The 24496-nt window shown below is 44.5% G+C and overlaps 1 protein-coding gene across 2 annotated transcripts in view; it reads right to left on the bottom strand.

Annotated features, from left to right (window-relative positions):
* Window positions 1-24496, bottom strand: part of KIAA1549 (KIAA1549 ortholog) — a 143952-nt gene that overhangs the window by 71758 nt on the left and 47698 nt on the right. For both annotated transcript variants that reach the window (XM_059074850.2, XM_067042056.1), the window contains exons 2-7: window positions 9765-12461; window positions 8279-8367; window positions 7021-7198; window positions 4757-4887; window positions 2052-2235; window positions 853-912 (exon numbers count right to left, since the gene is read on the bottom strand). In XM_059074850.2, the coding sequence (XP_058930833.1) occupies window positions 853-912; window positions 2052-2235; window positions 4757-4887; window positions 7021-7198; window positions 8279-8367; window positions 9765-12461 (3339 nt within the window). The remainder of the gene's footprint in view (window positions 1-852; window positions 913-2051; window positions 2236-4756; window positions 4888-7020; window positions 7199-8278; window positions 8368-9764; window positions 12462-24496) is intronic.

Below are 24496 nucleotides of genomic sequence, written 5' to 3'. Positions count from 1 at the left end.
TCTTATCTTGACTCAAAATTTAGACTCATTCACCGACTCGAGATAAGGAGGCCTGTCTTCAGACATCTAGATTATCTAAACAGACAACATCTTGTCAGCCTTTACGGAAGGAAAAAAGCTTGTGCTTTCCAAATCCCCTTTGAGATAGGACCACGGGCAAGTCACTTAACCACCATGAAAATTATCCGGGAAATAAGGCCACTGTACCATGCAGAGAGGTGGGGCCTTTATAGGCGACGTTGTATGTGAAGCAGCGAGAGCTGGCAGCGTCCGGGAACCTGTCAGTGGTGACGATGCCCATTCTACAAGTTTCCTCCCCACGACCAGCTGCTTCCTCACTGTGCTGCTTACATGCTGGGTACCCGCTGAGCATCCAACTATCTTTTACACCTCCTCATAGCAAGTTAGAAAGCCTTTATTTGCCACGCCATAGCTGTAAATATCTGACCCGGGCCCACAAGACTTTAAAACATGCTTCTTACTGGCTCACCAAGTTACCTTATTTGTCCTTATAAAACCAGACATATGAGGCTTTTAGGGAAAAAAAGAGATCCTTGCTTCAGAACCTTGTCCTATTCTGGTCAGAAGATTGTCAATTGCTGTTAGACTTTGCCCTGAACTTGATGTATGAATTTTAAAGAAAGCCAATCCTTTTTTGTGTCGTAACTCAGTGGGACACGTTCCCACAGCCAAATTCGAATCCCTTTCTCATTCATTCTTTGCCAAGAATCTAAGGTACATTTTGCCCTGAATTTAGGACTCAGAAACAGGAAAGGCAGTATCCTTCTCAATACTCCCCCACAGACTTCACACTCTTACAGTTCCCCAAAACATTACGCAAGTCAAACATACCTGTTCTTACCCAAGAGGACTTCAACAACTGCGATAAGTTAAGCTGTGGGTACTGGAAGGCTATAAAAAGGAAAGGGTGAGAAAGGGAGAAAGATACGTAAAAAACCTGTTTGCAACAGTCGGAAAGGTGAGTGTTCTAGGGAGCGCTGGGTAAGCCACAGAACACTGCCTCTCCTGTACTAATTAGCTCTGCCTGTGGAAGAACAAAGTGCCAGGCTGGGGGGAAGGCAGGGTCAGTGGGAGGGTCCTGAGCACCTTAGTCTCCGGGAGAAAGAGGGAGAAAAAGAAAGAAAGGGCTTACTCAAGTAACACGATGGGACACTACTTCACAGAGAGCTCACCCAGAAGTTCCCCTTGAAACGTCATTGTTCCAGAGCAATGACTTTTTCACACCGTGCACCTCAGAGCCCTGGAATTTCCCAGCCATGACTCAGGCAGGGTAAAGTGACAATCTTCTATCTATCACTGAAAGTTGCTATTTGTAAATAACAATTTTACCCCTGTCTACTTTTGCATTTTACACGTTATTCCTTTCCATTTAATTAACAGTACACAAAAATACGACAAGAATCATTAAACCACCTGGCTGCTCCATTCTGAAAAAGAATTGGATATCTTTTTCTGCCTGGCTTCAACTCTAGAATCTACTGGATGTGGGGTGGAATCTACTGTATTTTAAACGTTTTGAAGTAAACGTTTCCCCTACCTCCAATCCATTTGTACTGTGAATTAAATCGCTTCCACCAGGAAGGAAGGTTTTGTTTGTTTTCATTTCTGTTTCTCTTTTCTTTTTAAGTGTACACACGGGGAACCTCACTCCTTCTGGGGTACAGTTTTATGGGTTTTGACAAATGCATGGACGTGTGGAACCACCACCACCATAAAAATACAAGACATTCTCATCACCCCCCCGAAAATTGCTTTGCTCGCATCCTTCACCCCTGGAAACCACAAATCTGTTCTCAGTCCCTCTGGTTTCACCTTTTCCAGAACCGGTATAATCTTTGATAGTGCCCTTGGCTCTCTAAAGAGAATAATGAAGCAAGCCCAGTGGGAGAGGAGGGTTCTGGAGGCCCACCCCGGCATGATCTGAGAAGCTCCAATTTATGTTCCAGATTTCTTTTAGCTATTTTATCTGAAAAGGAGAGGTCCACCAACACAAGTACTCGCGGCCACGCGCCCAGGAGAGCAGAACTCACGCTCGGCAATCTGCAGCACTGGGTACCCCAGGTAGAAACTGAACTCCACCACACTCAAGTTCCTTAGCATTTCGCTCACTTCAGACCCATTCAGAAACCCCTGAGAGCCTCTGACAGCAAAGACGATGTTCACTGGGCCCCGGCGAGGAGCCAGCCTTGAAGACCCCACGGTGATATTCAAGATCTGAAAGAAAGAAATCAGAATAAGCTTCTAAAATCAATTAAGATGTCTAGCCAAAAGCCTGACTATGATTTTGATCTCACAATTTCCCTCACCAAGTGTTTTTTAAAAGGAGCATTTTTAAAGGAAGAGTGATTGGCTTCACAACCTGGCTCCCTTTTGTAATACTCTTAAACCCTTAGTTTACTGAAAATGTTTTTTACATTAAGCGGGGAACTGAGCACATGTATTTATAGTCCCTCCCCTTTTCTTCCCCACCCCAAATCCCACTGAAATAACAACAAGGGCTTCCCTGGTGGCGCAGTGGTTGAGAATCCGCCTGCCGATGCAGGGGACACGGGTTCGTGCCCCGGTCTGGGAAGATCCCACATGCCGCGGAGCGGCTGGGCCCGTGAGCCATGGCCGCTGAGCCTGAGCGTCCGGAGCCTGTTCTCCGCAATGGGAGAGGCCACAACAGTGAGGCCCACATACCACCAAAAAAAAAAAAAAAAAAAAAAAAAAGAAATAACAACAAGATGAACAAACGGGAATAAATCCACAACAGCGCTGAGCATGGAAGAAAACCAGAGATTCTGTCAAATTACTGAAAGATGGAGAGGGGGTGGGATCATGTTGATACAAACCAGAACGGAGGGAACGGAGACCCCAAACACACACAGGCACAGACCACGGCCGACTGAGAGTGGTCTCCCTCAGGGGCCCCAGGAGGCCTCCACGGCACAGATCTGCAGGAGCTGAGACCAGGCTGGACCAGGGCCCGCGATCCGGGTCGCTAATTAAACACTGAGTGCCAGCAGCTGAGTCGGCTGTCTCCCTCCCTTCTCCCTTCCCACTTCACACCCAGGCCAACTCAGAAGCGCTAGCAGCTCCACCTTCACCCCAGGAGCCCGAAGAACTACTGCCTGAGGAAGATGAGCTCCCTGCCACAGAGGACCGAAGACCCCCTGTGGTGTGGCCCCCTAGGCAGCAAGGTGGGTGGAGTTAACCGCAGCGCACACAAGAGACAAAGAAAGACAGAGAGTGAAAGAAAGAGCAGCTCTGCCATGAAAAACACACTAGCTCACTCCATCCCCAGGGTACAACCTCCTCATCTCACACGGCGGGCAGGGGTGCCCACGCTGCCTGTCCATGACCACACATTGCCTGGTACCCAGGGCTCCAGTGAATCCTCCCACCAGGAGACAAGGCTTATGTAGACACAGACCGTACAGCTGGAGTGGAAAGATGAACAAGGTGCCAAAACTAACCACCTGCTTCCTGATTCCTAGGGACAGCCGCCAATGGTCTACAGGCGATCACAGAAACCTAACAGCACCAAAGTGAAGGGCCGAGATCAACACAGGACAATGGCAAAGAGCGCAGAGAAAACAGAGACAACTTAGCGCATGGAAGACAACATATTAAAAATACTAATTAATGTCTCCAGAAACTTTCAAGGAAATATTGTATCATCATTCAAGATAAGCCTGCATCCTAACAGGAAAGGCTGCGATGAAAAAAGAGCAAATAAAAAGGAAAAAACAGTGACGGCTAAAAGAAAATTCACGAGGGATTGAATAACATAATGAACACATCTGAAGACGAAATTAATAACTTAGAGGAGAAGGTCTAGAAATCTGTAAAAATAGGGAGTTTAAAAAAGAAATGGAGGGCTTCCCTGGTGGTGCAGTGGTTGAGAGCCCGCCTGCCAATGCAGGGGACGCGGGTTCGTGCCCCGGTCCGGGAGGATCCCACGTGCCGCGGAGCAGCTGGGCCCGTGAGCCATGGCCGCTGAGCCTGCGTGTCTGGAGCCTGTGCTCCGCAACGGGAGAGGCCACAAAAGTGAGAGGCCCGCGTACTGCAAAAAAAAAAAAAAAAACCCACAAAAAAACCACAAAAAAAAAAAATAAAAAATAAAAAATAAAAAATAAAATAAAATAAAATAAAAAAGAAATGGAAAAAATAAGAAATATGGAGGGTGAATCCAGGATCACCAAAATCTACTTAAAATGAATTTGAGAAAGAGGGAACAAAGAATATGGAGGGATAAATATCAAAGAAATGTAAAAACATCAGCAGTTTCCACGTAATACATACAAAACCTATCCTTTGATTAGTAGCTATATTCTGTTTTTAGAGTGAAGAACTGCATTTCATGGTATTTCATGAAACAAAATTCCATAACATGAAACACTAGTGTATTTAGGCATTTCCCCCATTGGATATTTAAGTTGATACTTAAAGTTGATATTTAAGTTCTTTTCTGGAACATTCTTGCATTTCCTACATAGGCTCATCTCTCTTCAGCTCACCGTATCTGAACTCCCTGGTTATTGGCCTCCTCTACAATGTTCAAATATACTTAGCCTATTCATGCTCTGTGGACTCGATGCCATGGAAAGAGATGATTTCTAATCCACGTGAACTACATCTCCTCTGCTGGAGGGAATCAGTAAGAGTTAAGTGTGTCTTAAACAAACCATTATGAAACTAGTTCCTCTTTAAAAGATAAAGCATCTTGTTCTGCATTCAATGCTATTCTCACCTGCACCGTGAGGTTATACGTCCCCTGGTGGTGTTTTCTCACTTCAGAGAGAGCTATCATCAGGCCTTTCTCGATGCGCTGGGTGAAGTTGCAGAAGCCCGTATCCACACTCTGAGGCACAAACTGCAGTACTGAAAAGAAGGACAGTATCACAGTCCCATGAACAAGGTGTTTCTTTAGTATTAAGTAACGAGGGGAGGGACAAAATAGTGTGTAAATCAATGAACTCTGATCCATAGTACAGGATTAAGTACTACGATGTGTTATTATTTTTTAATTGAGGTATAGTTGATGTACATTATAAGTTTCAGGTGTATAACACAGTGATTCACAATTTGTAAAGGTTATACTCCATCCATAGTTATTATAAAATATTGGCTATATTCCCTGTATTGTACAATATATTCTTGAAGCTTATTTATTTTATACATAGTAGTTAATCCCCTACCCCTATCTTGCCCCTCCCCCCTTGCCTCTCTCCACTGGTAACCACTAGTTTGTTCTCTATATCTATGAGTCTGTTTCTTTTTTGTTATATTCACTAGCTTGTTTTATTTTTTAGATTCCACATATAAGTGATGTCATACAATATTTGTCTTTGTCTGACATATTTCACTTAGTATAACACACTCTAAGTCCATCCATGTTGCTCCAAATGGCAAAATTTTCATTCTTTTTTTATGGCTGACTAGTATCCCATCGTGTGTGTGTGTGTGTGTGTGTGTGTGTGTGTGTGCGCGCGCATGCACACACGTGTGTACACGCGCACGTGTGTACCACATCTTCTTTATCCATTCATCTGTTGAGGGGCACTTGGGTTGCTTCCATGTCTTGCCAACTATAAATAATGCTGCTATGAACACTGGGGTGCATGTATCTTTTCAAATTAGTGTTTTCTTTTTTTTTTGGATACATACCCAAGAGTGGAACTGCTGGATCATATGGTAGTTCTATTTTTAGTTTTTTGAGAAACCTTCATTCTGTTTTCCATAGTAGCTGCACCAATTTACACTCCTACCAACAGTGTACGAGGGTCTATGATGTGTTATTTATATGTATCGTATCATGGAAATGCAGAAAGCCAACTGTACCAAATGACTACATGCAAGGTGAAGGTGACTTGTATCATTTTAAAATGGAAAAATACCTAAGATAATAATTGGAGCATCAAAAGATGCAACACTGAAACATTTCAAATGGAAATAAATTCATTAGAGATGAATTCTTAAGTATTTATGGGTAAAATGACATGATACCTGGTATTGTTTTAAAACACTCTAGTTTCCTCAAAAAAAGTCTGTGTGAGATAGATGAAACAAAATTGGGAAAGTGTTGATAATTTTTAAAGTCTGTATGGGCATAGGTGGGCTAAATATGGTATTCTCTCTACTTTTGTATATGTTTTTTTGGTTGTTTTTTTGTTTGTTTGTTTGTTTTATCCTTTTTTGTGTGTGACACGTGGGCCTCTCACTGTTGTGGCCTCTCCCGTTGTGGAGCACAGGCTCCAGATGTGCAGGCTCAGCGGCCAGGGCTCATGGGCCCAGCCGCTCCGTGGCATGTGGGATCTTCCCAGACCGGGGCACGAACCCGTGTCCCCTGAATTGGCAGGCGGACTCTCAACCGCTGCGCCACCAGGGAAGCCCCTTTTGTATATGTTTAAAAATGTCCATAATAAAAAGTTAAATGAGGGGACTTCCCTGGCGATCCAGTGGTTAAGACTCCACGCTTCTGCTGCAGGAGGCATGGGTTCGATCCCTGGTTGGGGAACTAAGATGCCACATGCTGTGCAGCATGGCCAAAAAAAAAAAAGTTAAATGACATTAAGGAATCACTGTTAATTTTAGGGGGTGTGATAATGATATTGTGGACAGATGTATGTGTATGTATGCATGTATATGTATGTATGTGTATATGTTGTGTGTGTATATATGTTTAATGGTCTTATCTTTTAGAGGCATAGGCTGAAATATTTATGAATGAGACGACATGATGCCATATCAAAATAACATGAGAGGAGGGAGTGTCGATGGGGATGTAGATGTAACAGAAGTGGCCAGGAGTTGAAAATTGTTGAAGCCATACAATGAGTACCTGGGAGTGCATTAAACTTTCTTTGTACTTTTGTATATGCTGGAAATTCTCCATAATTATGAAGTTTTGGGAAATTTAAATTTTAACATAATCCTCTCCAAATTATTTTGAAACACAAAAAATAAAGTGAAATTCTATTTACAATTCAAAACAACTATGCTCAATTTTCTTACCCGTTTGAACTTGGAACCTGGACTCTGGCATAAGGAAGGAGGGTTTCACAGCCAAGATTAAAGGAGTCTGGTCACGAACAAGTTTACTATTTATAAGTACATTTATGACTGATATTGCTGTGTAAACGAAGGGACCAGATGTTACCAGAAAAGTGAAGTCAGCGAACAGTTCATAAACCTGTGAAAAATAAAAAATGCAAAAGATGATAATTATTAAATTTGAGGGTACTGTAATTCAAACTTAAAAGAAATCATACTGAGTAGGAAAATAATAAAGTTAAAAAAATAAATAGTTTTAAATGAAGGGGTACTGCTTCAGAGATAATTAAAATTTTATTTTAGTTATGCCTCTTACATATCTGTCAACTGTCTCAAAAACAGCACAAAATTACAAGAGCAAGCACAGTGAAAAAGAAGGAGAGTCAATAATATGAACTGAATAAGGAACTAAGGAGAATTCAAGGTGTTTTACTGTACTTCCCCCCCCCATAAAAAGGAGCACTTACTCTACTAAGTAGAGCTGTCCAAAAGAATCATGTGAGCCACATATGCAATTTTTAAATTTCTAGTGGCCACATTACAAAAATATAAAAAGAAACAGGTGAAATTAATTTTAAAAACATTTTACTTAAGCCAATATATCTGACATATCATTTCAACTGTAGGCAATGCAAAAAATTATGGAGCTATTTTACATTCCTTTTTGCACCAAGTCTTTGAAATCTGGTGTGTCTTTTGCACTGACAGCACATCTCACTTGGAACAAGCCCCATTTCACATGCTCAACAGCCACACGTGGCTCGTGGCTCCGTTCGGGATGGTGCAGGCCTAGAGCGGGGCTTTCTGAGCTTATCAGGAGAGAGAAGGCACCCGCAGACGTCCAGCAAAAAAACATCTAGAAATCTATCTCTATCTCGGCCGATGTACAGAAACATACATATGCACTCACTCTAAACTCTAATCCAAGCCCTTCCATGTAAATAAAGGGAAGCGAGATCATTAGGTCATCGCCCCAAACTCTGGTCTTAGAGTCCTTTGTTCCAGCTCGGCAGCACATCCCCGTGATGGACTAAACCTGGCCTCATCTGGGGTCAGAAGGGGCTTCCCTGGAGAAGCAATGTTTGAGCAGAGATCCAAAGGATGAGTCGGTGTCCACCAGGAGAAGGCACGGGAGAGAGGAAAGCAAACGTCCCACTCCCGTTATGACGTGCATTCGACGCGGACTCCCCCACCAGACTTCCATGCCGCAGGCACCCACCTTGAGCTCCACGACACGGTTAAAGTGGCTCCTCAACACCTCCTTGATGGACATAATGATGTACTCCTGCACAGCTCTGCGGGCCAGCACTGCAAATCGGCTCAGTGTCATTATGAACAGGCAGAGGATCCACGGCCCCCCTTGGCCTCAGCACGGAGAAAAAAGACCCGGCGCACTCTCCTCCCTCCTCCCCTCCACCTTCCCTGTCCGTCCCCTGCATTCCTGCTCCACCTCTCCTGCCACCTTCTCCCCCTGCTTCCTTTCTGTCCCCCGACCCCATCGACACCAACACACAGAGCCAGGTTACTGATCAACCACATGCCGTACTTAAGTACATATGAACAGGGCACCGACTTCATGCGCCACTTGCCACTTCTCAGGAGGAACAAGTGGGAGAGTCTGATCAAGGGGCCACGGTCACCAGACTCGTTCAGACGTGACATCAAAGGTATTGCAGTTTCATGTGACTGAAGCAGCCGGCAGCTGCAAGGGAAGCTGCCGCCCGTCGGCTGGTGACTCAGACTGCAGGCTGGGGAGAAGGTCGAAGTCTGTGACCCAATTCAGAGGATACCGAGCCACTCCACGGTCCTCTGCTCCAAGTGACATTTACAGGACTATGGAAGAGCAGAGCGCCCCCTCTTTTCCAGGAAAAGTCACAACAGTAAATTACTTTTTGTTTTCGTGGCCGCTCCGCGCGACATGTGGGATCTTAGTTCCCTTACCCGGGATCGAACCTGTGCCCCCTGCGGGAGAAGCACGGAGTCTCAACCACTGGGCCACCAGGGAAGTCCCAGAACAGTAAATTAGTAAGAAATGGCAACGGTGGCCCTTACACACTTGCCCAACTAACTGCTTGAACGAAACATGAAGGCGTTTTGCTTTAATCGTGTCATCTACGCATCCAATGGGTTACGGGCTCCGAAGACAAACATCCTAGCAAACATTTCTAAGGCTCATTTAAATCTTCCCTTTGTTGGGCTTCCCTGGTGGCGCAGTGGTTGAGAGTCCGCCTGCCGATGCAGGGGACGCGGGTTCGTGCCCCGGTCCGGGAAGATCCCACATGCCGCGCAGCGGCTGGTCTCGTGAGCCGTGGCCGCTGGGCCTGCGCGTCCGGAGCCTGTGCTCCGCGAAAAAATCTTTCCTTTGTTTTCATTGCTACTAATTTGTGGTATTTTGTGGGCGCTTCTGATATGCTGGGCACTGGGTTAAATATTTTATATGCATTAATGCATTTAAATCTTTATAATAACCCAAAGAAGTAGGTGCCACCATCATCCCTGCTTAATAGCTGAGGAAACTGAGGCTTAGAGACGCCTAGCTGGCTAACTGTCCGGAGAACTCATGGGAGCTGGCAAAGCAGTGGGGACTCGTCTGGGTCCAAAGCCTACGCTCTTTGCCACGATGCTATACATCACATGAGCGTTTCGTATAAACACCTCTGGAAGATCGCCCCAACCAACAGAAGTGATGTGAAGCAGGACCTTACCAGTTGTGATCAAATAGGCATCAGGAACCGTAATATCACACACATACGGCGACTTGGTGGTGACCAGCGCTGGAGTATGAACCGTCACTTCGGGAGCGGGGGTGCTCGCGGGATGAAGGGATGGCGGGGGGAGGACCGTGCTGCCCTCGTGGCGATTCTGAATCACGGTTCTGCTGTTCAGGGTGGTGTGAACGGAGCTCTCAGGGGCAGCACTGGTACCAGATGTGCTCAGTGCAGTGGAGCTGCTCCTCGGTAAATCTGTGGGCGCGAATGACGGGCCGCGCGCACCATCTGCCTCTGTAGGCAGAGGCGAGCGGATCACCTCAGGAAGAAACGAGGATGCTGACGGCAGGTACCCAGCGCTGACCAGCTCTGTGGTGACAGGGGTGACTTCCGAGAAAGAGCGTAAGACGGACGTGGGATCGTTCATCGCACTGATGCCATCATCAGGAGGTGTCAGGGTTGAAAAGACAGAAGATTCAGTTAAAACGGGGGTAGTAGGAACAGCAGTCAAAAGTGATGTTAAGTGAGTTTCAGCAGTCAGAATGGGCTCAGAACTGGAGGGCACGGGTGTGGTGACTGCAGGTTCATGGGACATGAGTGAAAACTCAAGATAGGAGGTAGTTGCAGTGAAGGCTGAGGTAAAATGGGCTTCGGCGTCTGTGGGTGACACTGTGGGCGCTTCAGAAAACTTTGGAGAACTGGAGGGAAAGCTGGAGAGTGGTGACATGTCAGAGTAACTAGGGAGAAAAGTGAAGGTGCTTAAAAGAAGGTCTGAGCTTGGCCAGAGCTGAGAAAATTCAAGGTTTGTGGAATTGGGAACAGACAGCTGAGGTGACCGAGAATTGATAGAGTTGGTCAACGAAAGTGTCTCAACCGCGGTAGAAAATGCCTGAGAAATGAAGGTGGACAGATCACTTGACCTCGGGGACGGAGAAGCGAGTACTTCTGCAGACGGAGACACCCAGCTGCTGAATTCCAGCGGTGGAGTGGAGAAAAAGCTGGATGGAAAATCCCAGATACTTGCACTTTCACGGTGGGAAAAACTGGCAGGTTCGCGGTCAGGGAAAAGCGAAGGCTGTACCACCAGGTCCAAACGGTAAGACGTAAGAAGACCTGGGCCTCCGACAGCAAGCGACGGTGTGTTTTTGTTCGCTGTGACGGGGAAAGTAGAGTCAAGGAGAGCACCTGGGGTGACCGAGGAAAGCACGGCTGTCACGCTGGACGGCATTACTTGAGCTTCGGCGACAGAGGAGGAGGCAAAAGCAGCAGCGTCAGGTGACACAGGCACAGAGAGGTGGGCCTGGGGAGGGTACGTCTGTGCGGTCATCACACTTCTCAGTTCCCCCTCAGCTGAAATACCGACGCTCGTTGCTGAGATTTCCACAGATGGAGAAGAGAGGGGAACCATCGGTCTCGAGGGGAAAAGCGTATGAAATTCTTGAGGGCCTTCATCAAATTCAGAGGAGTCCACCGTGACGCTGCTCAGTGGAGAGGTGCTGCTCGCTTCTGAGAGGGTCAGGGACAGGGTCTCAGCACCATCCCCCGATCCCACGTCCCTCTCCGTGAGGCTCGTTGCCAGCACGTGCCGAGGCGACGCCGCAGTGCAGGACACGCGCCACGTGTACGGTCCGAACGAAGACGCCGGGCTCCAGACGTGAGTGTCGCCCGCACGACTCGGGACCACTGAACGGCCAGGCAATTCTGATGCCTCACTGGAGCTGGCGGGAAGACAGGGGTTACATGAAACACCGGCTGATTGAGTTGAGGACGATCCAGACGCAAGAGGAGTTGAAAACAAAGCCAAAGGTGCACCGCTGCTGCCAAAGGCAAGGGCCATCTGGGACAGAGCCGCAGAGCGGTGTGTGCCTGGAGAGACGGTTTCATCCAGACTTCGACCCAAAGCGGTGGTCACATCAGAGTATCTGTCTGTCCCTGCGGCCAGAGCATCGTCTGGAGGCGGTGAGACCTGCCCTGACGGGGGAGGAGGCTGCCGAGTGACGCCATCACGTGGCGGTCGAGGCTCGGAATACTGCGAGCTGAGAAGGAGGGCTTCCGCGCTCTCTGCTCCTGAAGCCATGATCTCCGGCGAAGTCCTACTTGAAATGTGCCCGTAAGTGTCAGTAGGATAAAACACCAAGTTCCTACTAGGAGTTGGAATTATGCCCTTGGAAGTGGGAAACGCTGACCGAAAAGCACTGAAATGATTGGGGGATTCAGCAGACATTGTTGGCTGCTGCACTGTGTTTTGCCAGGCTGATGTCACGTCTTCATCTTGTAAAGAAATGATGGGTAACGATGGAGTCGGCACGGAGTCTAACGTTTCTCTGAGCAGCCCTGGCAGACCGAGTGTGACGTAGCGCATGGGAGAAACCACGCGGGAAGTGGTCCAGGACGTCTCTGGCAAAAAGTTATCCATTTCATCATCATCTACGACCTCGTTGCTCGTCACTGACACATAATTTGCCACAAAGATGCTGTGATCTGCTGTACTTTGGGTCCATCTTCCCTGGTTTAAAAAGTTTGTATCAAAAGTACTGGCGGATGGAGATGATCTGACGTGAAGAGAACTGCTTTGCTGGGACCCTGGAGCGGTTTCTGTTAAGGCCACGTGTGCAGTGCTGTGCACGGTGCTTTCCCTTGGCATGAACTCCAAGGAGGATAAAGAAAGGTTGTGCTGTTCCAGAGGGAGCTCATCTACAAAGAAAATAACAGCTGAGTTTAGCTGCAAGGCAATGAAAGTCATACTGCTAACATTTTGTTTCAGATATAAAAATATCCTCAATCAACACATATCCACTCACTGTGAACAGCCACGATTCACGGTTAGAAGTTAAACCACCAACTGGATGTCAGAAACTGCCACAGTTACTGTCAGCATAATACCTGCGAATAGTCGTATATTTGAGCACCACTTTTACTTAAGCGTGTGTGTGTGTGTGTGTGTGCGTGTACACACCGACATGTTTCTCTTACTTTCTAGCAACACCACAGAATACTATAAATGGAAGAGGCCTTACGGGCCTGTCTTATCTGTTCTCTCTCATTTATCACATGAGAAAGAGAGGTTCAGAGAAGGTAACTAAATCAATTCCATGATCACCCGGACAGAGGTGGAGCTGGAATCTGCACATAAGCCTGCCTTGACTCCCAAGCCCATGTCCTTTTTCTTCCATAAGAGTTGGTTACGAGAAATGATGTGACCACTCTGATAGCATCACTCACTACCCAGGGAAGAGGGTTCGGCAGTTTCCTAGTTACAGGACCTTCTACATCCAGACCTCAGACTACCTCCAGGCTCACCTCTCATCATTCCCTGCTCCACTCTCACGCCTTCCCAACTATGCTCTGGCCAAATGAGCTACCCAGATTCTCTGTGGCTTGGTGTTTTGCACATTCTTCTCTCTCTGCCTGGGATGCCCTTCCCAGGCTCTCCACCTGGGTTACTCCTACTGGCCCTGCAGATGCAGCACAGATACTACCTCCCTCCTCAATACTCCAAAGCTGGGTTAGTGCCCCTCCCTAGGTTCTAGCTGTCACATTCCTGATCGTGCCCCACTGAAATGAACTGTCTGCTCATTATACTCTGAGATTCTTGAGGACAGAAACCGTTGATCTGTTTCCCCAATGCCTAGCACAGTGAGTGACATATACTAAGAGCTCGATAAACATCTGTTAAGTGAATGAATAAATAAATGAATGAATGAATAAATGGTGTCTGAGGACCAAGTTCTGATATGTGCCAAAAGCATCCCATCATCCTCTCAAACTTTCATATTCTTCATCCTTGTGACAGCTGCCACTATCATTTAAGTGGCTTAGGTATCTCCATCTGTAATTCAGATACACTGTATAGAGAGGCAGGAAATGTGATGGCCCAGACCCCTGATGAAGGCCCAGGGCACAGGTCCTAAAGGAACACTGAAACAGAGAGCTTAGAGGGACACTGGACCAGACAGCCTGATGCTCAAGCATGACTGCAAAGTTAAAAATTACAGAACACCTAAGAAATAAGGTATTATAAATAAGAGTCAAGAGAAACCTCCCCCAAAAGTAAAAAAAAAAAAGAAACCCACACAAACAGTATCAGACCTGTAAAGACTTCAGATATTGGAATTATAGGATACATTTTTGAAAGTGTGTTTAATTCATTTAAAATAATAAAGAAGGGACTGAAAACATAAATAAGGATCAAGAGGCTATGAAAAATGGTCAGAAAGATTTGAAAAGCCAAAAGAATATTTGGAAATGAAACAATATAATAATTAAAATTTTTAAACTCAATATACCATATGTAATAAACAATAAACAGCAACTTAGACACAGCTGAAGAGAGATTTAGTGAACTGGGGGACAGACCTGGAAATTACTCAGAATGTAGCACAGAGAAACAAAAAGAGGAGAAATGTAAAAAAGAGAAGAGATGAAAACACAGAATGAGTCCAACACATATTTGATCAAAGTTTTAAAAAACAATAATGAAGGGAATTGGGCAGAGACAATATTCAAAGAGACAGTGCTAAGAACTGTCCAAAACAGTAGGAGACATGAATCCTTGAATTCAGGAACACAAAGAATCCCAAACCAGGTGAATTTTTTTAAAAAAAACCCATACCTACACACATGATGATCCCACAGAACACCAAAGACAAATCGTACAGGCGGTCAGAGAAAAGGAATGGCAATTACACCATGAGATAACTACTTCACAGAACTAGGGGCCAATTGACAATGAAATAACATCTTCAAAGTGCTGAGAGAAGACACTGACATCTAGATTTGAATAAACAGCAATACTCTCCATTTGTTAAAATAAGGACATTTTCAGATTTTAAAAAAGTGGTTATACCAGCAGAAGAAGTCTTTCTAAACAAGCATATATTGATACTTCAAAAGAAAAGGTAATTATCCCAGAGGGAAGATCTGAGAAGAAACAGAGAACAAACAAATGATAAAAATATGGTTAAATCTAAACAAACATTGATGGTATAAATGAACAATAATACTACATAACTTATAAGGTTACAAAAGACATAATATAGAGTTAAAATAGCTTGTTACATTGCACAGAAGCTGAAACGGGGGCATACAGAGGAATTTGTGACTCACTAGCAGAGATAAAAATCGAGAGTTAAGACAAAATTCTATGAACAGGGCTTCCCTGGTGGCACAGTGGTTGAGAGTCCACCTGCCGATTCAGGGGACACGGGTTTGTGCCCCGGTCCAGGAAGATCTCACATGCTGCGGAGTGGCTAGGCCCGTGAGCCGTGGCCGCTGGGCCTGCACATCCGGATCCTGTGCTCCACAATGGAAGAGGCCACAACAGTGAGAGGCCCGCATACCACAAAAAAAAAAAAAAAAAAAAAAAAAAAATTCTATGAACAGATTGTGTGTATACACCAAAATCTGTAAGTGATATTTAGTCATATATTTATATAGATGAAATATTTCTACTGGTTCCATTAGCATCTGAAAGTTACAAACTTACAGCAGATAGAAGCTGCTTACTTTATTTTTTATTGGTGTATAGTTGATTTACAATGTTGTGTTAGTTTCAGGTGTACAGCAAAGTGAATCATATATATATGTATATATATGTGTGTGTGTGTGTGTGTGTGTATATATATATATATATATATATATACACACACACACACACACACACATATATATATATCCTCTCTTTTTTAGATTCTTTCCCCATATAGGTCTTTACAGAGTATTGAGTAGAGTTCCCTGTGCTATACAATAGGTCCTTATTGGGCTTCCCTGGTGGCGCAGTGGTTGACAGTCCGCCTGCCAATGCAGGGGACACGGGTTCGTGCCCCGGTCCAGGAAGATCCCACATGCCGCGGAGCGGCTGGGCCCGTGAGCCATGGCCACTGAGCCTGTGCATCTAGAGCCTATGCTCCGCAACGGGAGAGGCCACAACAGTGAGAGGCCCGCGTACCGCAAAAAAAAAAAAAAAAAAAAAAAAAAAAAAATAGTGCTGCAATGAACACTGGGGTGCATGTATCTTTTCAAATTATGGTTTTCTCTGGATATATACCCAGGAGTGAGGTTGCTGGATCATATAAGAAACCTCCATACTGTTCTCCATAGTGGCTGTACCAATTTACATCCCCACCAACAGTGTAGGAGGGTTCCCTTTTCTCCACATCCTCTTCAGCATTTATTGTTTGTAAATTTTTTTGATGATGGCCATTCCAACTGCTGTGAGGTAATACTTCATTGTAGTTTTGATTTGCATTTCTCTAATAATTAGTGATGTTGAGCATCTTTTCATGTGCTTTTGAGCTGTCAGTATGTCTTCTTTGCAGAAATGTCTATTTAGATCTTCTGCCCATTTTTGTGATTGGGTTGTTTATTTTTTTGATATGGAGCTGCATGAGCGGTTTGTATATTTTGGAGATTAATCCCTTGTTGGTTGCTTCATTTGCAAATATTTTCTCCCATTCTGAGGGTTGTTTTTTCATTTTGTTTATGGTTTTCTTTATTGTGCAAAAGCTTTTAAGTTTTGTTAGGTCCCATTTGTTTACTTTTGTTTTTATTTCATTATCCTAGGAGGTGGATCTAAAAAGATCTTGCTGCGATTTATGTCAGAGTGTTCTGCCTATGTTTTCCCCTAAGAGTTTTATAGTATCCAGCCTTACACTTAGGTCTTTAATACATTTTGAGTTTATTTTTGAGTATGGTTTTAGGGAATGTTGTAATTTCATTCATTTACATGTAGCTGTCCAGTTTTCCCAGCACCACTTATTGAAGAGGCTGTCTTTTCTCCATTGTATATTCTTGCCTGCTTTTCATAGATTAGGTGACCATAGGTGTGTGGGTTTATCTCTGGGCTTTCTATCCTGTTCCATTGATTTATATTTCTGTTTTTGTGCCAGTACCATACTCTCTTGATTAATGTAGCTTTGTAGTATAGTATAAAGTCGGGGAGCCTGATTCCTCCAGCTTCATTTTTCTTTCTCAAGACTGCTTTGGCTATGCAGGGTGTTTTGTGTCTCCATACAAATTTTAAGATTTGTTTGCTCTAGTTCTGTGAAAAATGCCATTGGTAATTTGATAGGGATTGCACTGAATCTGTAGATCGTTTTGGGTAGTACAGTCATTTTTACAATATTGATTCTTCCAGTCCAAGAACATGGTATATCTCTGCATCTTTTTGTGTCATCTTTTGTTTCTTTCATCAATATCTTGTACTTTCCTCAGTACAGGTCTTTTGCCTCCTTAGGTAGGTTCATTCCTAGGTATTTTACTCTTTTTGATGCGATGGTAAATGGGATTGTGTCCTTGATTTCTCTTTCTGATCTTTCATTGTTAGTGTATAGGAACGCAAGAGATTTCTGTGCATTAATTTTGTATCCTGCAACTTTACCAAATTCATTGATGAATTTTAGTAGTTTTCTAGTAGCATCTTTAGGATTTTCTATGTATAGTATCATGTCATCTGCCAACAGTGACAGTTTTACTTCTTTTTCAATTTGGATTCCTTTTATTTCTTTTTCTTCTCTGACTGCCCTGGCTACGACTTCCAAGATTATATTGAATAATAGTGACAAGCGTGAACATCCTTGTCTTGTTCCTGATCTTAGAGGAAATGCTTTCAGCTTTTCACCACTGGAAACGATGTTTGCTGTGGGTTTGTCATATATGGCCTTTATTATGTTGAGGTAGGTTCCCTCTATGCCCACTTTCTGGAGGGTTTTTTCTTTTTTTTTTCGGTATGCGGGCCTCTCATTGTTGTGGCCTCTCCCATTGCAGAGCACAGGCACCGGACGCACAGGCTCAGCGGCCATGGCTCACGGGCCCAGCCGCTCCGCGGCATGTGGGATCTTCCCGGACGGGGGCACGAACCCGTGTCCCCCGCATCGGCAGGCGGACTCTCAACCACTGTGCCACCAGGGAAGCCCTGGAGGGTTTTTTATCATAAATGGGTGTTGAATTGTGTCAAACATTTTCTGCATCTATTGAGGTGATCAGATTCGTTTTATTCTTCAATTTGTCGATGTGGTGTATCACACTGATTGATTTGCAGATATTGAAAAATCCTTGCATCCCTGGGATAAATCCCACTTGATCATGGTGTATGATCTTTTTAATGTGTTGTTGGATTCAGTTTGCTAGTATTTTGTTGAGGAGTTTTACATATATGTTCATCCGTGATATTGGCCAGTAGTTTTCTTTTTTTGTGACATTTTTGTCTGGCTCTGGTATCAGGGTGATGTTGGCCTCAGAAAATGAGCTTGGGAGTGTTCCTTCCTCTGCAGTTTTTTGGAAGAGTTTCAGAAGGGTAGATGTTAGAAACTGCTTACTTTAAAGGGTCACACTCCTTCATATGGAATATGACTTTTAAAAATGAATAGACAATAAAAGAAGAAAAACATTTCTCAGAGATTTTAGGTTATTTCATAGCTATATTATTAGGCATTTGTTGTCTTTCATACAACCTGGCTCTAAGATTTCTTGTCTATGTGCTTTTACTATTTACCTGCCACATTCCAAGCATGGGTAAAAGTAAAAATGATACTTATTACAACTACAGTAAAGTAGCAGCTGTTCTTCTCTACAGTAAAGGTTAAAAAGTTATAAATTTGAGAAGTAATAAAATGACAATATGTACAACTATGTAGCATAAAGATTTTAAAGTTTTCCTAAGAATAAATTATTTTGTGTGTCTGTTTTAAAACTCTGCTATGATATGATTTATTTTGAAATACAAGACCTGAACAGAGAGCAAGATCCCTGTTAAAATGAATCAGAAACATATTCGTAAGTGCACTGGAAAACTGCAAGAGATAAAATAGCAAAGAAAGGAGCGTTTAGTGGCTAATTTATGAGCTCAAGTATCTGATGCAAATTAGAATTCAATCAATTCTATCTACAAAGGACAAGCAACAGGAAAGGCAAAGTGATCAAAAGAATGAAAAATTCTCCTACCTAGTAAAACTTAGAAACTAAAACGTCTATGAAGAACTGAGAGGTGAGCCAAGCTGTGAAGGTTTTCTTCCCCCTCCTTTTGGCCAAGCCCCAGGAGAGAGAAATCAACTCTAAAGAGACAGCTGCTGAAATGCCATTGGAATCACTTCTGTAGTTAATTCAGGAAGAGGTTAGAAAACCCAGGTGAGTCTCTCCCGCCAGAAAAGGCTTCAGAGACTCTAATTTCAAGCTCTGGAGATCAATTTTCAAGCTCTCAAGCATTAGGTCAGACAAGAGTGAAAGGTTCTCTCTGAGACGACAGAGAGAAAGGAATGGGGATGATACACACATGATGGGGTATCTTGTTAAGATGTAGGCACTGTCCAGCAGGGCTGGGGTTGGGGGGTGGCCTCTGCTGAGCTTCTGCATGGCTCCTGGGGGGGCCAGGCCTAATCACACTCTGAGTAGCAAGCACTAAGCCACTTTCTCCTGTATAGATGGTACAACACATACGTATCCAGTGCCAACCTTGCACCTCCTCCTTTGCTAGGTCCCTGCCATGCTATATGTAACAGAGCACAAACTGCCCTGGTGCCATGCAGATTCACAGTGATTAAAAATTCACGAGACAGGGCTTCCCTGGTGGCGCAGTGGTTGAGAGTCCTCCTGCCAATGCAGGGGACACGGGTTCGTGCCCCGGTCCGGGAGGATCCCACATGCTGCGGAGTGGCTGGGCCCGTGAGCCATGGCCGCTGAGCCTGCGCGTCCGGAGCCTGTGCTCCTCAACGGGAGAGCCCACAACAGTGAGAGGCCTGCGTACCACAAAAAAAAAAAAAAAAAAAAAAAAAATTCACGAGACAAAACAGCAGACAGTACAACACCAAAGGTGAACCCCCAAAGTGACCTACAAACTGTGGGTGACAATGCTGTGTCAGCGCAGGTTCATTTGTTGTAACAAATGTACTGCTCTGGTGGCGATGTTAACAATGGGGGAGGCTAAGCATGGGTGGTGGCCGGGAGTATATGGGAAATCGCTGTACCTTCCTCTCACTTTTGCTGTGAACCTAAAACTGCTCTTTAAAAAAAGTGAAATCTTAAAAAAACAAACAAACACACAAAAAACATAAAACTTTTTTAAAAACACTCATGAGGGAGATGTCTGTCTCTAGAAATTTTCTGGTCTCACTCCCAATGCAGAATTCGGTGTTTTACTGATATTTACCCTTTATGAAAGTCATATTTTCCCATCTGGAAATCTTCCCTAAATATAGTAGTCAATCATGGAATCATGAACTTTTCAAGCTGAATGGATCCTTTAAGATCTCGGCAATCCCCTCGCAATGCAAACGAGGCTCAGAGTTTAAGCTGACTTGCTCAAAATAGCATCAAGGCAGAGCCAGATGACTGCTAGTGAATAAATTACATTGAAAAACATGCTAAGTTATGTTATAAATGAGTTGAAAGCATATGCTAAATTCTGTGCTACCAAAACCTATGCAAGGCACGCTTTTTGAACCGTGAGGGCCCACCATCCACATGGGACAGCTCACAGTTGCAGGCATGGGTGCTCAGAAAACAAAACATCCGGGCTTCCCTGGTGGCGCAGTGGTTGAGAATCTGCCTGCTAATGCAAGGGACACGGGTTCAAGCCCTGGTCTGGGAAGATTCCACATGCCATGGAGCAACTAGGCCCGTGAGCCACAACTATCGAGCCTGCGCATCTGGAGCCTGTGCTCCGCAACAAGAGAGGCCGCGATAGTGAGAGGCCCATGCACCACGATGAAGAGTGCCACAACTAGAGAAAGCCCTCGCACAGAAACGAAGACCCAACACAGCCATAAATAAATAAAAAATTTTTTTTAAAAAGAGTTCCAATTTCAACTGTCAGCTACTCTTACAAATTCCACAATCAGAAAAGGCAAACTTCAAAAAAAAAAAAAAAACAGAAAAAAATACATCTGAAGGCTGGGCTGGAAAACCCAAGGGACAGCGGCAACAAAAATCTCTAAAGAGGGACTTCCCTGGTGGTCCAGTGGGTAAGACGCCACGCTCCCAATACAGGGGTCCCAAGCTCGATCCCTGGTCAGGGAACTAGATCCCACATGCATGCTGCAACTAAGAGTTAGCATGATGCATCTAAGGAGCCCAAGTGCCAAAACTAAGGAGCCAGTGAGCCACAACTAAGACCCAGCGCAACCAAATAAATAAATAAAAAATTTTTAAAAATCTCTAGGGCTTCCCTGGTGGCGCAGTGGTTGAGAATCCGCCTGCCGATGCAGGGGACATGGGTTCGTGCCCCGGTCTGGGAAGATCCCACATACCATGGAGTGGCTGGGCCCGTGAGCCATGGCCGCTAGCCTGTGCATCTGGAGCCTGTGCTCCGCAAAGGGAGAGGCCACAACAGTGAGAGGCCCGCGTACCGAAAAAAAAAAAAAAAAAAAAAAAATCTCTAAAGAGCTTTAATCCAAATAAAACCATTACTTTTGCTTCTCTGCTAAACTGTGGTGTTTTCAAAACATGATGATTCATCTCAACTCTGTGGATATTAAGTCTACTACAAAACAAGAGCCCGCCTGATTTTCTAGGTGTTTAAAAACAAAAGTAGTCAGGGACTTCCCTGGTGGTCCAGTGGATAAGACGCCACACTCCCAATGGAGGGGGTCTGGGTTTGATCCCTGGTCGGGGAACTAGATCTCGCATGCATGCCGCAACTAAGACTCAGCATGCTGCAACTAAGAAGTCCGCATGCTGCAACTAAGAAAGTCTGCATGCTGCAACGAAAGATCCTGCATGAGGCAACTAAGACCCAGGGCAGCCAAAATAAGTAAATAAATATTAAAACAAACAAAAGTAATCAGATAATTAAACCAATACCCAACCTGGCAAATCTTCAGCAACTTTTATCTAGTTCTCAAGTTGTCCGAATTAGGATTTTAGTGCCATTATTAAAACCATCCTTCTCCTTTTCCTATTTTTCATTTTTATCTCCCTGGTTTAGAAAAGAGTGTCTCTCTTCTCATTCTTTCTCCCACCCCAACTGTATACTAAATACCTTCTACCAGGTTACTCTCTCCTCCAACTGGTACTGTTTTTATTATCAAATATCGAGTAGATAAGAACTACTATTTATAAAGATATATTTATCAGGCAGTATATATAATAATATAAAGAACACCGGAGTTCCCATCACTCAGTTTAAGAAAATCAGTATTACCCTTACTTCTGGCATCCCCCATGTACCCCTTCCCATCTCTTCCCTTCCCACTGAGGGAACCACCATTTGGAACTATGCATCTCTCATATCCTTTTCTTTCTTTATTTTTTTAAATGTTCATATTATTATATTTATTTTAAATTTCATGATTTTTTTTTTTTTTTTTTGCAGTACGCGGGCCTCTCCCTGCTGTGGCCTCTCCCGTTGCGGAGCACAGGCTCCGGACGCGCAGGCTCAGCGGCCATGGCTCACGGGCCCAGCCGCTCCGCGGCACGTGGGATCTTCCCGGACCGGGGCACGAACCCGCGTTCCCTGCATCGGCAGGAGGACTCTCAACCACTGCGCCACCAGGGAAGCCCCCTTTTCTTTATAGTCTTACCATATGTATGTATCCCTAAAGAGTATATTCTTCAGCTTTGTATGTTTTCAAACTTTATCAAGATGGAATTATACTGCATATATTCTACTGCAACTGATTTTTTTCACTCCATATTGTTTTTTCACCCGTGAGTGGGTTTTTTTGGCATGAAGCTATAATTCATTCATTTTCACTTCAACATGAATTCCATTATATGAATATACCAAAATTTATTTATCTATTGTTGATCGACAGCTGGACTATTGCCAATTTTCATTATTCCAAACATTTCTTATATGACCTTTCTCACCCGTCTCCTGGTACACATATGTATATATAAAGCATTATGTACGTTCATGTGTGTATATATGCATTTATGTGTGTTTCTGTGTTGGTAAACAGATGTGTGTACATGAATGTGTGTAGTGCAAGTACATACATGTATGTGTGTATTTGTGTATATGTGTATGCATGAGGGGTGGGGTGCATATGTATGGGTATGTGTGTGTATTAATGTGTGTACATATATGTATGTGTGTATGCACCCATGAGAACTGCCAGGTCGGAGGATATGGTCATCTGAAACTTTTCTAAATAATACCAAATAATCTTTCAAAGTAGTTGAACAAATTTATCCTCCCCTTTGACTGCTGCAAATCCTCACCAATACTTACTACTCCTAGATGTTCACATTTTTACTAATCTGGCCAGTATGAAACCTTATGGTTGTAACTTGCATACCCCTAATTACAAGAGACTGATCACCTTTTCCTATCTGCTGGCCACTCATGTTACCTCTTCTAGTGTCTTTTCAATTCTACTGCCCATTTTGTTATGGGGTTGTCTATCTTTTTCTTTCTGATCCAAAGGCATTCTTGATAGGTTTTAGGTACTAATCCTATGTCAGTTATAGCTTCTCCCAGTTTGTGGCTTATTTGATTCTCTTTAGGTGGTCTTTTGAGGAACAGAAATTCTCAGTTTTCATATGGTCAAATTTATCAATCTCTTCTATTATTGTCTGAGATTTGTGTGTATTAAGATGGAAGGTTTAAGAAACTCTTCCCTACACTAAAGGCCAGAATGACAGATTGTCTCCTAAAAGTCTTAAGGTTTTGCCTCTCTCATTTAAAGTCAAATATGTCTGGAAGTATAAGGTGCGTGTGTGCGCGCGCACACGTGTGTGTGTGTGTGTGTGTGTGCACGCGCGCATGTGTGCACTGCTCCTACAGAGAGTAGGTCGTGCTACAAAAATATGCCAGCTGAACCAGGCAGCATGTTCTATGAGGGGTCGATTCATGCTCTGGTCTAAGTTCCTTATCTTGACTTGGATGGAAACAAGGGTCTGCAAGTCAGCTCGCTGTGCAGTACGTTCTGTGCAGAGGATGTGGGATCTGCATGAAGCCCAGGTGGGGTGGGGTGGGTGGGGGCAGTACTGGCCACTGAAGAACACAGAGAAGAGCAGGAATTTGGGAGGGAAGGGAAGGAAAGATAAAGAGCTCCAAGATGGGGTCAGACGGAGGTAGGGGATCAGAACATGTAAGGCTTGGAAGCCACGACGGTGAAAACAATGAACAATAACATAAATGCAACAGGAAGCCATCAAAGCCATTTAAAAGCATGAGAATGGCCGAGATCTTTAAGATAGTGGGAGAGTAAGATGCAGAGATCACCTTCCTCCCCACAAATACATCAGAAATACATCCACGTGTGGAACAACTCCTACAGAACACCTCCTGAACGCTGGCAGAAGACCTCAGACCTCCCAAAAGGCAAGAAACTCCCCATGTACCTGGGTAGGGAAAAGAAAAAAGAAAAAACAGAGACAAAAGAATAGGGATGAGACCTGCACCTCTAGAAGGTAACGTGAAGGAGGAAAAGCTTCCACACACTAGGAAGCCCCTTCACTGGCAGAGATGGGTGGGGGGAAGCTTCGGAGCCACAGAGGAGAGCGCAGCAACAGGGGTGCAGAGGGCAAAGCGGGGAGATTCCCACCCAGAGGATCGGTGCCGACCAGCACTCACCAGCCCGAGAGGCTCGTCTGCTCACCCGCCGGGGCAGGCGGGGGCCGGGAGCTGACGCTTCAGCTTCGGTCGGATCCCAGGGAGAGGACTCGGGTTGGCTGCGTGAACACAGCCTGAAGGGGATAGTGCACCACAGCTACACGGGAGGGAGTCCAGGAAAAAGTCTGGAGCTGCGGAAGAGGCAAGAGACTTTTTCTTGCCTCTTTGTTTCCTGGTG

This window comes from Kogia breviceps, chromosome 9, assembly GCF_026419965.1.
Source record: "Kogia breviceps isolate mKogBre1 chromosome 9, mKogBre1 haplotype 1, whole genome shotgun sequence".
Lineage (NCBI taxonomy): Eukaryota > Metazoa > Chordata > Mammalia > Artiodactyla > Physeteridae > Kogia > Kogia breviceps.
Note: the sequence above shows the minus strand (reverse complement) of the source record. Positions and strands in the feature narration are given on the sequence as shown.